Source organism: Myotis myotis, unplaced genomic scaffold (genome assembly GCF_014108235.1).
Source record: "Myotis myotis isolate mMyoMyo1 unplaced genomic scaffold, mMyoMyo1.p scaffold_m19_p_8, whole genome shotgun sequence".
In the NCBI taxonomy this organism is placed as follows: Eukaryota; Metazoa; Chordata; class Mammalia; order Chiroptera; family Vespertilionidae; genus Myotis; species Myotis myotis.
The window spans coordinates 53,977,121-53,992,907 of record NW_023416390.1 but is presented as its reverse complement, the minus strand read 5'-3'; the positions used below and the strand labels follow the sequence as shown (position 1 = coordinate 53,992,907).

Sequence of the window (15,787 nt, the reverse complement as noted above, 5' to 3'; positions counted from 1 at the left end):
GTTTGGATTAAGAATCAACAATAAGATGGGTTTCCAGAAATTTATTGAATAATGATTTTTTGAGTGCCTAGTAATATTTATTTGATTCTAAGATGTCAGATTTTTAATAGAGAAAATAACTCTATATTAAATGTGCATTGTAAGAAGTATTTCTGAAATATAAAAATATGAACAAACATGTTCATTTGTGATGTGTACCAAGCACTTTGCTAATATAGGGGGTAAAAGGTGTGCCTGCCTTATAGTAATGGGTCCAGCATTATGGAGATTAATTGAGTGGAGTCACACATATATTACACAAATAAATACATAAAAATACAATTATAAAGTTATGTTGCAAGCAATTCTGGATAAATTTAGTCATTTATATGTAGAAAAAAAGTGATTTTAAAATGTTGAAATACAGGGGTTTATCTAAATCTGAGTTTTATCCTTTAGTTTTGATTAGTGAGGAGCAACAGGTCAATGAGCCAAGATAACCTCCCTTTCATCACCTTTCTCCCAACATCTCTGATCAACTTTGGGGTTCTGGTGTAGGTTGCAGTCCTGCCTCTCTTCCAGATGACTTCTCCACCATGTTGGCACCCTGTTTAAATTTGCAGTCAGAACTAGTTTTATGAATTCAGTTTGTATATTTTTATCCCACATTAAGATTCTTATAACCTCTCAGTTTATTCAAAATTTCTAGTTGAAATCTTTAAGAGTAGTGTTAAAGATACTGTAAAAGAGCTCAGTTATCTTTACTTGTCAAACGTGATTGGTCAGGTGATGCCTATTATATTACAACATGTTCAATTAATCAATATGCATTACACATTACTATCCTATATAATAAAAGGCTAATATACAAATTGTCCCTTCGACCAGGAGTTCAACCAGAAGTTCAACCAGGGGGTGGGGCTGGCCAGCCAACCACCCTCAACCCCTCCCCCCAGCTGGTCCCACCTCTGATCAGCTCCAATTGGGGCCGGCTGGCTGGACCCCACCTGTGCACAAATTCATGCACTGGGCCTCTAGTATTCTGTAGTATGGTGGGACTATGGGAGATAAAATTGTTACATTTTCTACTTTAAAGGAGGCTTGAATCTAGTTAAGGAAATGAGAAAAATATTATTATTCTATGTTCTTCCAAAAATTCCACTGGATTTTTATATCAAAATCCATGTAAATGAAAAAAATTATGAGTAATAATTGCTACTTATAATATTATATGTTAATTTCTTTGAACACTATTTCTACTCAATATTTGTAGAACTAGTCAAGTTAGCTTAGCATATTCTTTCTGTTTAAAATTTTAGTTTTTGATAAAACAAGGTGTTCCATTTATATACTTTACATTTATTATTTCACAAACAGGAAAATATCAAGTGAAAAGGTATATATATATATATATATATCTGGTAAAGGAAGAGGTTCACTTTTAAAAACATTCTATTGTAATAGCTCTCAGTTTCAGGCAAAACAGTTTTTATATATTACCAAAAAGACTATCTTTTATAGATATTTTCTCTGTAAGACTATTCAAATATTATGAAGGGTAACAAAATATGTTCCGTAAATGAATGCTTATTACTTAGTCTCAGTGAAGTTTGTGTTGTGGCCAGTTCTGCTGCGTCTAGTCACCCCATTATGTGTTGCTCATCTCTTCATTTCATAGGTACCTACCTGGTGTCTTCATAGTCTATAAGAACTTGCTCTAAAAAGGATTACTAAGAGTCTAGTTTTATTTCTTTCAAAACATTTCATTTTTTTGTGTTTAAAAGAATGAAGCACCTATGGTAGAATTTTATTTTCAATTATAAAAACAGACTTTAGGGAGTAAGAGAGGTGGTCCTTACTCACTGTGAAATCATATCACTTGGTGTTATGAGTTGAATTGTGTTCCACCACAATTCGTATGTGGAAGATCGAAACCTTTCACTTAGATTGTGATTATATTTGGAGACAGAGCCTTTAGTGATAATTGAGGTTAAATGAGGTCATGTGGGTGGATCCTAATCAAATCTGACTGGTGTCCTTAAAAGAAGAGGAAATTTGGACACAGAAAAGAGGCACCAGAATGCACAGGCACATTAAAAGGAACATGCGAGGCCACAGCGAGCGGGCAGTATCTGTAAGCCAAAGAGAGGCCTCCGAGGAAACCAACCTGATGACACTTGGATCACAGACTTACAGCCTCCAGAGCTGTAAGAAAATAAATTTTGATTTTTTAAGCCACCCAGTTCTTGGTGTTTTGGTATAGCAGCCCCAGAAAGCGAGTATACTGAGTAAAAGCTCTATAGTAGTTTAGTTCTATTTATCTTTGGAGTTGTAGGAGCAAACTCTCTGAAGTCGTTCCCCTGTTAATGGCCACCCTATCCTTTCAGCTGTTCTGATGAAAAAAACCATGGATTTATCTTTGACTACTCTCTGACACACCCCGACTTCTTAACAAATATAATGGCTCTCTATATAAAACTTAAACACTACTTACCACCCTCTCTTTCTCCATCATCTCTTGTCTAGATTATTACAATTGCCTTTCAACTGGTGTCCCTGATTTTACACTTGCTCTCACATAGACTGTTCTCTATGAAGCAGCCAGAATTATTGTCTTACAGCCCAAGTCAGAGCATGTCACACTGCTTCTCAAAGCCCACTGATGGGGCTAGAAAACACTGTATGGTCATAAATATGTTGAAAACATAATAAGAACTACTGAAAGAAATATGTCAAAAATCACAGTAACTGATAGAAAGACTGATTTTCTTCTTGTTCTTTATTTTATAAATATCCTCTAGTCTGCTTTTATTATTTAGGTAATTCAAAATACTTTTGAAATAGAAAAAAGTATAGATATAAAAACACGTTTGACTTCTACAGATAGATCATAATTCTCTGACTTTATGCCACATATTAACACCTAACTTGCTACAAAGCACTCTAGGGGTTAATTTAGTCAATAAAAAGACTTAAAAAAAAAAAGAATCACAAACCATACTGTTCAGCACACACAGGAAGGTACTGATAATAACTACAAAGACAAAGGAGATCATCTGTAACCCAGGGACTAAAATTAGTAATAATGTTGAAGGCAGTTCTACCAAATTATGTTTTCTAGAAGACAGCTACAGGCTCTTCTGTTGTAAAGAAGACTGATCACCTCCATTAGCCTTGACAAAAGCAATGACTTCTGGATGAGGGCATTTAATTATAATGTTTATCTAATCACTCTGTAGCCATTTACATAAACAAGATGGCTTACAGTGCACACATGGGTGTGGGGAGGGGAAGTGGCGGTAAAACATAGTGTTTGGTGAAGAGTGTATTTTAAGCCAAACAATACAACATCATAAGTCAGAATTACTGACATTTTATACTGGTGTTTTTAAAAATGTAATAAAAAAGTGCATATACAGTCCATTTTATTGCCTTTGGATTACTGAAATTTCTAGTCTAGTAACAATAGTAATAACAATAATAATACCTAACACCTAATTTGAATTTATTTACACCAGATTCTGTTCTAGGTGCTTTTACCTACATTAACTAATTTATCTTTGTAATAATACTGTTAGGTATTGAATACTATCATTATCCCAACTTTTTAAAAAATATGTCTTTATTGGTTTTTTAGAGAGAGAGAGTAAGGGAGAGGGTGGGAGAAATAGAAACATCGAGAGAGGAACATGATCCATCACCTGCCTTCTGCATGCTCCCTAGTGGGGGATTGAGCTGGCAACCAGAATCAAACCAGTGACCTCTTGGTTTCTGGGTCAAAGGCTCAGCCACTGAGCCACATTGGCTGGGCTCATTATCCCCACTTTAAGAAAACAGATATAGAGAAGTTAAATAACTTGTCCAAAGTCCCTCTGGAAAGTGATCATAGGAACCGTGGCTAAAGAGACTAAAGTCCAGTATTCTAAGCACTTATATACCTAAAGGTTATTATTATTATTATTATTTGCATTAGCATTTCTATCTTATGGCCAGAGTCACTAAAAAAGTACTTTGGATAAAATTAACAGAAGAATTTAATCCAAACTTACATTTTATTTGCTTGTATTGCTGTCTCTAGTTTTTTTGGTTTCCCTTTTCTTTTCTTTTTGTAGTTTTCGATTGGAGTTATTTAAGTCCATCAGTATACGTGAAAAACAGGAAAATGGGATTTTTTTCTCATTTTATGTATTTAGAATATCTGCTTTTGATGTTTAAGAACATAAACTCTAAATAGCCAGAGCCTTCTTTGAGCTTTTTCAAACGTCCTGTCCAAGCCTGCAGTCTCTAAGAACTCTCTGCTGAGATTCCCAGTATCAGAGGTGGGGACTCAGGAAGGAGCAATGCATCTGTTTCCCTAAGGCAGTGGTTATCACATCTGCCTACCTCAGGAAAGAACACTGGCTACTTGGGATACCTGTGATGTATAAAATAAATCTTTTAGGTTAAAAAATGTATTTCTCCTTGTTGGAATTCATTTATGGATGAGAACTATTATTAACAAGAGGTAGGCCTGACAAGGAGGCATAGGTGACTAATGTCCACTTATAAATCTGACTTCCCAAAAAAGTGTCTTTTCTATGAATTCACATTTTTATGCCAGATTTCTTAGTACTTTCAGAACATCACTGTTAAAATGTCACTGTACTCCTAGGAATGGAATGACACATTCTATCACTGTCCTCACTGACACAGCACAATGGCTGTGAAAAAGAAACCAGGGCCCTGGGGGAATGGAGCACACACAGCTAAGTGAGGGAAGTCATCCCAGGCCAGGGTTAGACGCAGCTGTGAGGAACAGGAATCTGGAGAGCGCTGGTGTAGTTATCGTGATATGAGGGCAGGTCTGCTGGGTGTTTTGGGAGATGATACCATACAGGAGAGGGGTCCTGAAAGGGGAAGCTAGGAAGCCCGCATAGTGAAATGTAGATCACTTCCTTGTTCTGGAGCCATCTCTTTCATCTGGCTGTGCTGATGGAAATGGCACAGAACTGCATCTAGAGCAGCGGTTCTCAGCCTGACCTGTGGGTCGCGACCCCTTTTGGGGTCGAACGACCCTTTCACAGGGGTCGCCTAAGACCATTGGAAAACACATATATAATTACATATTGTTTTTGTGATTAATCACTATGCTTTAATTATGTTCAATTTTTAACAATGAAATTGGGGGTCACCACAACATGAGGAATTGTATTAAAGGGTCGCGGCATTAGGAAGGTTGAGAACCACTGATCTAGAAGAAGCACATTGTAGCTGCAAGTGCAGAGGTTTCAGGGTCAAACAGACCTGGATTCAAATGTAATTCTATCAACATGTATGGCTTTGGGTAAGTCATCAAACACTTAGTTTCCTGCATCTATAACATGTAGAAATCAAACTATTAAACTAGAAAACGAAGTGCCTCATGTTATGCATGTGGCAGCTATATGCATATCAGATAGATATGCATAAATATGCAATAGCTAGTGGAAGCTTATATGTGCATTATACACACACATATGTCTGTACATAGATGTATTCATGGGTCTACTATAGTGCTCTTTCTCCTTTGTTATGTTACTTCCACAAGAAACTTGCCATATATTTTCTATTTTACATTTAAGTTTCCTTTTACCTTATAGAGCTATGCTTTTACAAAATTTTCAGAATATGCACATAATTTCCTATTAAAAAATGGTTTTGGGCTGCTTTTTCTTAGGTAAATTAGCAGAATGACTAACTTGGAGAATTCTAATCATTAGCTACCTAAAAAAACAGGATGTTTACTGCATGATATAACAGATTCAGGCAATATGTTACTAATTTACTTTAACAAGAAAGAGAGTATTGCTCCTACTGAATAATATTAACAGTGTTCTGTTGGGCACCACTACTGTGCAGTAGTCACCTCTGGTATCTTTATTTGAATTCATGACAGAGCTGGGTAAGGATTTGAGGCAGGTCTTCTGTATATTCAAATGGTTTGACCTGAACCATAGCACATGTATGTGCCTAGGCAACTATCTAACATAATTATTCTAATCTAGCAGATTAAATCATGTTTATCATTCTACAAAGACATTAGAGAACATATGCCAATTCCGGAAACCAGGCACACGTTCACAAGGCCCTACATTTAGTAGTTCCTGACCAATGGATTGGGTGCCGTCTATCAGAAGGACCTGACGTTCTACCTGACAGGTCACCGAGCAGCCCTTCAAGCCATTTGCTGCTTCCTTCCTCCCACATGCTTCCTTAGTTAGGATTCCCAATGGGGAGGTAAAAGCAGGTAGTACTTTTGTTCCACCCCTCACTGTCTCTAATATACCTTATTCTCAGAATCACTCTGGGATCCAGTTTCAGGAAGATGAAAAATATCTCTTCCTCACAAGGTTGGAGGTCCTGGACATGACCTCTATAAGATTTACTTTATATATTTTTTATAATTCTTACAATTTACGCCAAAAATTGTTGGAGATACCTGTCCTTTTAAAAATGACTTCCCATATCGATTACATAATGAATAAAATAGTTGATACGTATTTGCTTTCTACCTATAATTTTGAACGCAGTTATAAATATTAGTTTATGGATTAACTCTGTACCTGGTCCTCTCCTAGCACACCTGGTGTTTTTTTGAAATAATAAAATATATATCTCTGGGGCCAACATCCATAAATCCAGGATATTCTCAGCCATCTTGTTCTGCTATAGTACGAAGTTAGACTAGAAATAAGACAATGCTAAGTGAAAAAAACTTTCTTTGCCTATTCCACCTCTCAAGGGCTCCATTTTTTGGAGTACAGACCAAACATCCTATGGCCTACCTCATCCTTTTCCATGGTACCAGCCAGCTGCTGAGCTTTAGTTTCTCCTTTTTAAATGGGGACAAAAATACCTGTCCTACCTCTCATAGGAGTGATTTGAGGTTCAATGAGATTATATCAAAGTATTTTGAAACCCACATAACAAACATATGTGATAAGGTACTTTATATTGAGCATCTACTAAATTCTAGGAATAGTACTTTACATATGTTATAGTACCCCTTGAAAGCCTCAACATGACCCTGCACAATGGTTATAATTATATTTGATGTAAGATGAGTTAATAAAAGCTCAAAAATGTTCTGTGATTTCCTAAGGTCAAATAGGGCCAAGGAGCAGAGTCAAGACTCACTTCAATATTACTTCCAAATGGAGGCTTTACTTTTCTTTCCACTCAGAGCTCAGACTTATTAATTATCCTAAAGAATGGCAGGTGGCATCAAAAAAGGTGGGGGAATCGCTGAGTAATCTGCCCCTTCAGCAAAACTGATGAAAATATCTTTGTAAAAATCAATGCTTAGAAGAGATCACCTGAAAACCCCAGGGCTTCATACATTTTTAAAATAGCTTTTATGTATTGAGCATAAAATAAAAAGAGAAAAAATAGATCCTTTAGATGAAAGAACAATATGGTATGCCATCTCAGCCAGGTCCAAGATTAGGGTTTTCATAAGTTTCTTTGCAGACATATTACAAACATATACACACAGAGCAAATAAGACAAAACAGGAAAACATAAGAACTTTCTTTGTTTTTGGAAAATAGATGGAAACAACAGAAAGTTCTCAGAAATGCAGAGAGAAATTTTTGTCACAATTGCTAATATACTTCATATTAGAATTTGTCTATAAATTCCAACTTGAGACTTAGAAATCAGATCTTGGAGAAACTAGCAGATCTTATATATGTAGTAACATAGATAAGGTATCCATGGCTCTAGAACGTCAGGCCTTACCTTCTCTGCCTCCCACACTTTTGACAGAAGTCAAGGCAGGATCTTTTCTATCACAATTCTCTACTATGTCCACTGACTCTTTCAAGACCTCTCAATGGCCTGAGCACTTTTCTTCAATAACATTCCCTCAGAGCTTGAGCTACAATTATTCTAGCTATGTCTACATCTAATCTTTTTAATTAATGATATGGACTTTATATGAGGGCTACAAAAACCACAGCAACAATGGAATAAACAAATCTTTCCAAAAATCCTTTGAAGCTGCCCTACTGTTCTCATTTTAACATTCAAGATAGTACTTACTAGGGCCCGCAAGGCTCACTGTACAGTCTGGGCCTTGCCTCTCTCACAGCCCCACCCCATTTCTTTCCCCATCCCCCCTTCTGATTCAGCCGCACTGACCTTTCTGAGACAATCTGCTTCCTGACCCAGAGCTTCCCACCTGCTGTTGCTCTCTCTAGTCCACCACACCACCACCCTGCCCACACCATTTCTTACTAAATTTTGTTCAATCTCAGCTTACACCTCATTTTCTTAGTTTTTCCTGAGCATATAGACTCAAGGCTTCTTAGCAACCTAGACTTCTTTATAGCATATTTCACAAATGTATTTATATAATTAAGTAATTGACTGTTTAGTATTTCTCTCCTGCATTTAAAGAAAGCCCCCAGGACCATGTCTACCTTATTCAATGTTACACTTAGCATGGTGTCTTGCTAAGTGTAGTATTGAATTAACTTTTTAACTCACTTTAAAAAATAACTTACTAACTTTTTATTCAGTTAAGCATTGTGCATAGTAATACCTTCATGACTAGACTTTCAATGGATCATTTTTTTTGTGTGTGTCACCATACATATAGAACAAAACATACTATAACCTGGGTTCCCCTGAAAGCATAGCCTGAGATAGAGGCTTTCTTAAAGGGTAATTGATCTTAAGGAGCAGGAGTAAAGAACCAGAGAGTGATTACTACAGATGAGTTGTATTCCCTCAAAATTTATATGTTGAAGCCCTAGCTTCCATTGCAATTCTTTGGCGATAGAGTCTTGAGGAGGTAATCAAGGTTAAATGAAGTTAGAAGGATATGCTCCACATCTGATAAATGATCTAAATCCTATATAATAAAGAGCTAGTATGCTAATTAGACCGGATAGCTAAATGACCTTCCGGAGAAGCCAGGGTGACAAGGGCCGGCTGAGGCTGCTAGTGGCTGTTAGGGCCAGCTGAGGCAACCAGGCTTGTGAGGGCCAAGCCCCTTGCACAGATTTCATGCATCGGGCCCCTAGTGTGTGTGTGTGTGTGTGTGTGTGTGTGTGTGTGTGTATCTAAGCAACCAGGTTGACCGGTCGCTATGACAACGCACTGACCACCAGGGGGAGATGCTCAATGCAGGAGCTGCCCCCTGGTGGTCAGTGTGCTCCAACAGCCAACCTACCGTGGTGTCTGGCCAACCTCCTGCAGTCCCTCACCCTAGCTGGCTGGCCCTCATTGGCCTGATCGACTTAAGGGAGTGGGCCTAAGTCGGCAATCGGACCTCCTTAGTGCTGCCGCGGAGGCAGGAGAGGCTCTCGCCACTGCCGCTGTGCTCACCAGCCATGAGCCCAGTTTCTGGCTGAGTGGTGCTCCTCCTGTGAGAGTGCATTGACCACGAGGGACAGTTCCTGCATTGAGCATCTGCCCCCTGATGGTCAGTGTGAGTCATAGAGACCAGTCATTCTGTTGTTCAGTCAATTTGCATATTAGCCTTTTATTATATAGGATATAAGTAAATTATAATAATAGATTTGGATGTTTAGCATTTTTTCCACTTGACTTATAGTTTAGAGGCAAATAGTCCCTTAAAGCCTAGAAGGCATCCTGGCTTAAAAGGGCCCCAAACCCTGGTTCTAAAATACAATTTATAAAACATTCTCTGACTGGGACAGAGAGGGAATGACCTATTTCACTAGGAAATACAGTGGGGCCTTGTCTTACGAGTATCCCGACTAACGAGTTTTTTGAGATACCAGCTGTCTCTCAGCGGATATTTTGCATTGAGTTGATAGAGTAATTTGAGTTAACGAGCTCCTTAATGAGCTCGGTCTTGGAACGAATTAAACTCGTAAGTCAAGGCCCCACTGTAGGAAACACTGTAGAGTGGTCTAAGGCCCTGGCTATATATCTATCCAACTTTCTGGACATGGTCTGTCCTAGAATAATTCAGGATAAACTACGCTCTTATCTCTTAGTTGGAGGAAAGCCATGCCTAGGGAAAAGGACCCATTGCATATTTGTTATTAGTATGGTGACAAAAAGATACTTTTCACAGACTGCACCGTTTTGCCTTTCCAGGTGCAGCTGTGTGGAGCCCCATAACCCCAGCAACGACACGCTAAAGGAATGGAGCGAGTCCAATATTTCTGCCTCTGACATAATTTGGGAGAACCTAACTGTGTCAGTAAGTGATACATTGAAAAATGAGTCATATATTGAATTGTATTGTTGTTTGGTGGCTTTTGTTGACGTTGTGAGTGAATTGTCACCATTAAGGTAACTTTTTTTGAGTGCATACTGCTATAAAAGTGATAGTTGTTGGTTTTTTTCTGGGGTTTTCTTTCATTATGAAGTATTTCTAATACCTGGTAGGCCTGCATTGCACTGAAAGCACACATATACAGCATAATATGACTGGACTAACGGAAAGCATATTAAATAACAGTGGTGTTGACCTAAATGAAGCCATATGGCAGCACTAAGTGGTCCTTCTGTGTAAAGAAACCAGATGCTTTTACTTTGCTCCGTAGTACTGTTCCAGCTCTTCAGAATATGCTGAGGTTAAGGGGCTGCCTGTTATTATTTTAGTGTAAATATTGAAATCTTTGGGAGAACCAAAGTCAGTTTATTAACGAAATTCTGGCACCTCCCTCAGGAGGGATTTCTTGTTTCCATTTTCTTCTGATCTCCCCTTCAGGAACGAGGATGGCAACACATTTTTATTTAAATCCCATACCTTTTAAAAACTTTTTTTTTTTCTTATCTCTACTTTGTGGTTTCTCTCTCTCATAGCTGTTTCTCCATTCTGCTTAATCTATCATTATGTTTGTGCACTTCTTTTTTCATCTGAAATACAGTGCATCCTTTACTTCTGTTTTGTCAAATCTCATAATTGAAAAAATTGAAAATGTTCTGCTTTAAATAAATATTTAAAAAAAATCCGAGTCTTCCTAGTTTCTTTTTTTATTCCCCTCAGTTACAAACATGATGATCCAAAGCTTCTTCCACTTCACCTACTTGTGTAAGCTCAAACCCATTATAGGCATCAGCATAAAACTATATGAATTCAGCTCATTTTATGAAACACATATCATTTTAGTAAGCGAACCAGTTAGTGGAACAAATAAATATTTTTTGTTATACAAATATTATAAAAATCTAAATGTGTTTTCTTAAATTGAGGTATAATTGACATGCAACATTATATTAGTTCCAGGTGTACAATATAATGATTTAATATTTGTACATATTGTGAAGTGACATCCATAGTAAGTCTTTGTAACATTCGTCACCGCACATAGTTACAGAATTTTTTTCTTATGATGAGTGCTTTTAAGGTCTACTCTCTTAGTAACTTTTAAATATAAACATGAATTTTGTAAGAGCACTTGACCTATTACCTATTTTGTCAATTTTCCCATTAAACGTTTTCTTTAGAATAAAAATCAAATTACTTAACCTCTGTATAAAATTCAATCTTGACCTATATTTTACTACCTTTATTCTTACCTTCATCATTTTCTCTAGAATAAGCCTTTCCTTACTCTTGTTTTCTTCTTTTATAGTTAACGTTTATTATGTCCTACTTTTCCCCCAGAAAAATAATATTGCATGGTTATCCATTTATTGGATAGCCATTGTTACCTATACCATGGCTGATCCATCCAACAGTGTATCTTCCAACTACATTTTTTGGGTCAACTATAAGGATGTTATGTCTAAAGAAGCTCTTGCTTGTGTTCCTCACCGTGGTGTTCTCTTCAATGCAGAAACCCCAGTAATCCCATCTCTAAATTATTTAACATGGTCACTTACTCTATGTATTTTATATTGTCTGAATAATTTAATGCTAAATAATAATGTTTTGTATAGCTGCAAATCCTGAATAATAACCTTCTAAAAGACTCACAGAACAAGTGATCTGGCTTGCCATTGGTTAATTTTAATTATTAGAAGCTTTAGAGCAGTGGTTCTCAACCTTGGCTGCACATCAGAATCACCTGGGAATCTTTTTAAACTCCTGATTTCTGGACCTCATCCTCCGGAAATTCTGTTTCTTTGTTACTAATGTTGTGGCCCCACCCCATAACAAAGGAACAGAATTTCTGGAGGATGAGGCCCAGAAATCAGGATTTTAAAAAGATTCCCAGGTGATTCTAATGTGCGGCCAAGGTTGAGAGCCACTGCTTTAGAGTCAAGCAGAGTATAGTGAACAGTATTTTGCAATCAAAGCATATCCAGCATTTTGCTGTTGTTTCAAAGTCCTGAACTAGGTGTTAACATTCTGGCATAAATGTTCATATTATTTGTCATTAGTTAAAAGCTGCTTTTGAAATTGAATAATTGCTAATCTTGACCAGAAATAACCTTTATCACCAAAGGGAATTGCTACATAATGAAAAAAATTTGTAATTTTTAAGTCAATGAAGACCATTGAAATTTTTTGTCTTAATTGTTATACCGGTGTTGTTTTTTTAAAGCATAATCACAAATTAGTAATTACTAATAAAGTTTTGTACTAATGGCTTTTATAACTACTTTGTAAAAATAATAATATAACATTATTTTATACGTTGTTCATTTGACAGATTTTTTTAAATTACATTTTACATACCTCATAAATTATAGTTTTACATTGAGAATTCACAAAGGGCAAAGAACTTGAGCTTTCTGTGATTTTCCCAAACTGCTATATGCATAGCCAGTGTTCCATAAATATTCAATGATTATTTTATAAGATAGTCCCATATCACAGATTTACTATTTAACATGACTTGTTTTTGTTTATTTTCCACCTTTATTGAGGTATAGTTGACAAAAATTATACATATTTAAGGTATACAACATAATGTTTTGATTACATGTATGCATCATGAGATGATTATCACAATCAAGCTAATTAACATACCAATCCATCACATAGTTGCCTTTTTAGGTGAGAACAATTAAAATATACTCTTAGTGAATTTCAACTATGTATTACACTATTATTAAGTACAGTCACTATGCTGTGGGTTAGATCTTCAGAACTTACTCATTCCACATAACTGAAACTTTGGACCCTTTGACACAATATTTCCCCATTTCCCTTCTCCCCCCAGCCTTTGGTAACCACCATTGTACTCTGCTTCTATGAGTGACTTTTTTTAAATTCCACATTTAAGTGAAATCATGTAGTGTTTGTTTTTTCTGGCTTATTTCATTTAGCATAATGTCTTCCAGGTTCATTTATGTTCTTGCAGATAGCAGGATTTCCTTCTTATTTTGAGGGTGAATAACATCCAATTGCATATTTATACCACATTTTCTTCATCCATTAATTCTTTGGCAGACACTTAGGTTATTTCTGTATCTTGGCTGTTGTGAATAATGCTTAATACAAGTCTTTTATGGCAAACTGGAATAGTTAGGTTTCTTTTGTTATATGTATTTTTAGCAGTATCTCAAAATCAGCCATTATAAGGAGTTCTTAGGTAAGGTTTAAAATATTCACAAGCATTTAACTTGCAATTGGTTAATAGTCTCAGTGCCAGAATAACATATTTAGCTAGCATATTTAAGGGGCAGGACACTAATGCCAAGTTCAACTTCTTATTTTATCAAACTTGATTTTTACTAACATAAAATTATTAATACTTAGGATGTATTTGAAGGATAATTAGTAGAAATGAGTTTGGCAACAAGCATTTTTTTTTTTTATTTTGTAAATGAAAGCATGTGTTAGACTGAAACTAAAAGAACAGGATTTAGATTTGGTTTTCACTTCTATATCTCAGGATATAGATGTAGAAGTGTGTTTGTGTGTGTGTGTGTGTGTTGGGGGGTGAGGAACAGTTAACATAAACCAGAAAATAAATGTAGAATTTAGTAGATTATGCTTTTTAAAATATTAACATTCTGTACCTCCCCAAATAAATATCCTTTTCAAATTTACTTTGAATTAAAGTACCTAAGCAAGCTATTGTAAATTTATTATAGATTATAAGACAGTTAAACAACCTTTTGAAATGGCAAATGGCAGCTCTGTTCTTAAGAACTGAGAGCAAGACTCAGCCAAGTCGAAGGAACATTTTATAACTGCACGAAAGACTGCAGAAATCACAAGTCTATAGATAATGAGTTTACAGTGGAGCTTCTAGCTCCTCTTCGTATTTAGTCGCTCAGCTCACCCATTACTTGGCTTAGTAATTGCTCTCCTAGTATCTCTGAACAAGGACAAGAGAAGGAACTAAAAAAAGAAGAAAAAAGCAAGGATTTATTTTTGGAACTTTATTTTTACAGAGTTTTGAGAAAATGAAAATTAAAGCTATAATTAGGGCCTGGAGGATTTTTCTTTGGTTTTTCAATTAGCCAAGTTATTGTGCTCTGTATTAACTTAACGTGGATAATTGGGATTCAGCCTTAGCTAGCAAGGAAGGTGTTTGCCGTTAGATTAGAAGAGGGGACAGAATTGTTTCAGATAATTATAAGGTACACTGACAATATTTCTTCATAAGCCTAGCCTTAGGAGTAGCTGCTCCAACTAGATTGACTGGTTGGTTGTTTATTTTTGAATAACAGTGTAGCTGTCTGTGGTTTATTTTACAGTCTTTTGAACGTATTTATTTTCTGCTATACAAGGGCTCCAGGGCCTAAGGCATTGTTCAGCGAGTGGGCTCTGTGTTATTGCCCAACCCACCAGTGCATATGTTTCTTTAAAATCTCTCTGTGCCGTGGCACAATTCCATTTCTGTTCAGGTCCGGAATATCTCAAGGATTGATCAAGTCACTGGTTCTTTTAAGCAATTATCTTCTCTGTTTTAAAATAAAAATAAATACTTTAGTAATCTAATCTTTAAAATAAAATAAGAGAAACCAAGCTGATTTTAAAAGGAAATTTTCAATTTCAAAATATTAATGTTTAAAGTGCTCAGCTTTTCCTGGAGAAAGGGATTTTGTTTTGACTTTGCTGCCACCTCATGGCTAAGGCAGTAATTAGACATGATCCTCCAGGGCCTTAAAAAAATATATGTGGGGGGCGGGGGGCGGGGAGGGGGGAAAGACCACAGAGAAGTCATAATAGTAAATATGAGCTCCGTCTTGCTCATGTAGTAACATTTTTGTTGTTGTGGTTGTTGTGTGATCTCAGTTTAGGCCCGATCTTTGACTCATAATTTCATTTCAGTAATAACATAACATAGTTTTCTTGTTGCCTTTATCATCTTTTTTGGTAGCTTTTGGATTAGATCATTTTACAAAATCATTGTTCTTCCTTAATAAGTAATAATATTCCCACCATGGACACTGTATTTGTATCACAGCTCTACCGCCACCAGCAGCAGTGAGATCAGAGCGAATTACTTAAACTCTGTCCCAGTTTCCTCAGGCGTGAAATCAAAGTAATAACAGCTACCTAGTTTATAGGCTTGATGTGCAAATTAAATAAGATGATGTATTTAAATGGTTTGGCGTAGTGTCTGACCTAGTGATCACTCACTATGAAGTATGTCAAATTTCAATAAGTGTGCTCTTAGGAACTTAGTTGATATAAGCTAAATACATATTATTGGTAAATCAATTAATTTTATAGATTTAAATTTAATTTGAAAAAGGCCGAAATTTTAAAAGTGGTTCCTGTTCGAATTTCACATAAGCCTTTGATATTTCTCACTACCGAACCTGTCCTGATAGACGTCGTGGGGCGCAGAGTGCTGGTAAGTCACTGGGAGGGCCACAGAGGCCGAGCTGCGGCATCTCCACAGCAGCTGACCTCAGGTGCTGGACGTCGGAGGGGACTGTGCCCATTTTTTCTTAA

General features: G+C 36.5%; 1 protein-coding gene across 8 annotated transcripts in view; it reads left to right on the top strand.

The window, feature by feature from the left end:
- The window catches only part of SLC4A10 (solute carrier family 4 member 10), a 238,689-nt gene that overhangs the window by 178,553 nt on the left and 44,349 nt on the right, over positions 1-15,787 (top strand). For all 8 annotated transcript variants that reach the window (XM_036320544.1, XM_036320547.1, XM_036320542.1 and 5 more), the window contains one exon: positions 10,072-10,177. In XM_036320544.1, coding sequence (XP_036176437.1) covers positions 10,072-10,177 — 106 coding nt within the window. The remainder of the gene's footprint in view (positions 1-10,071; positions 10,178-15,787) is intronic.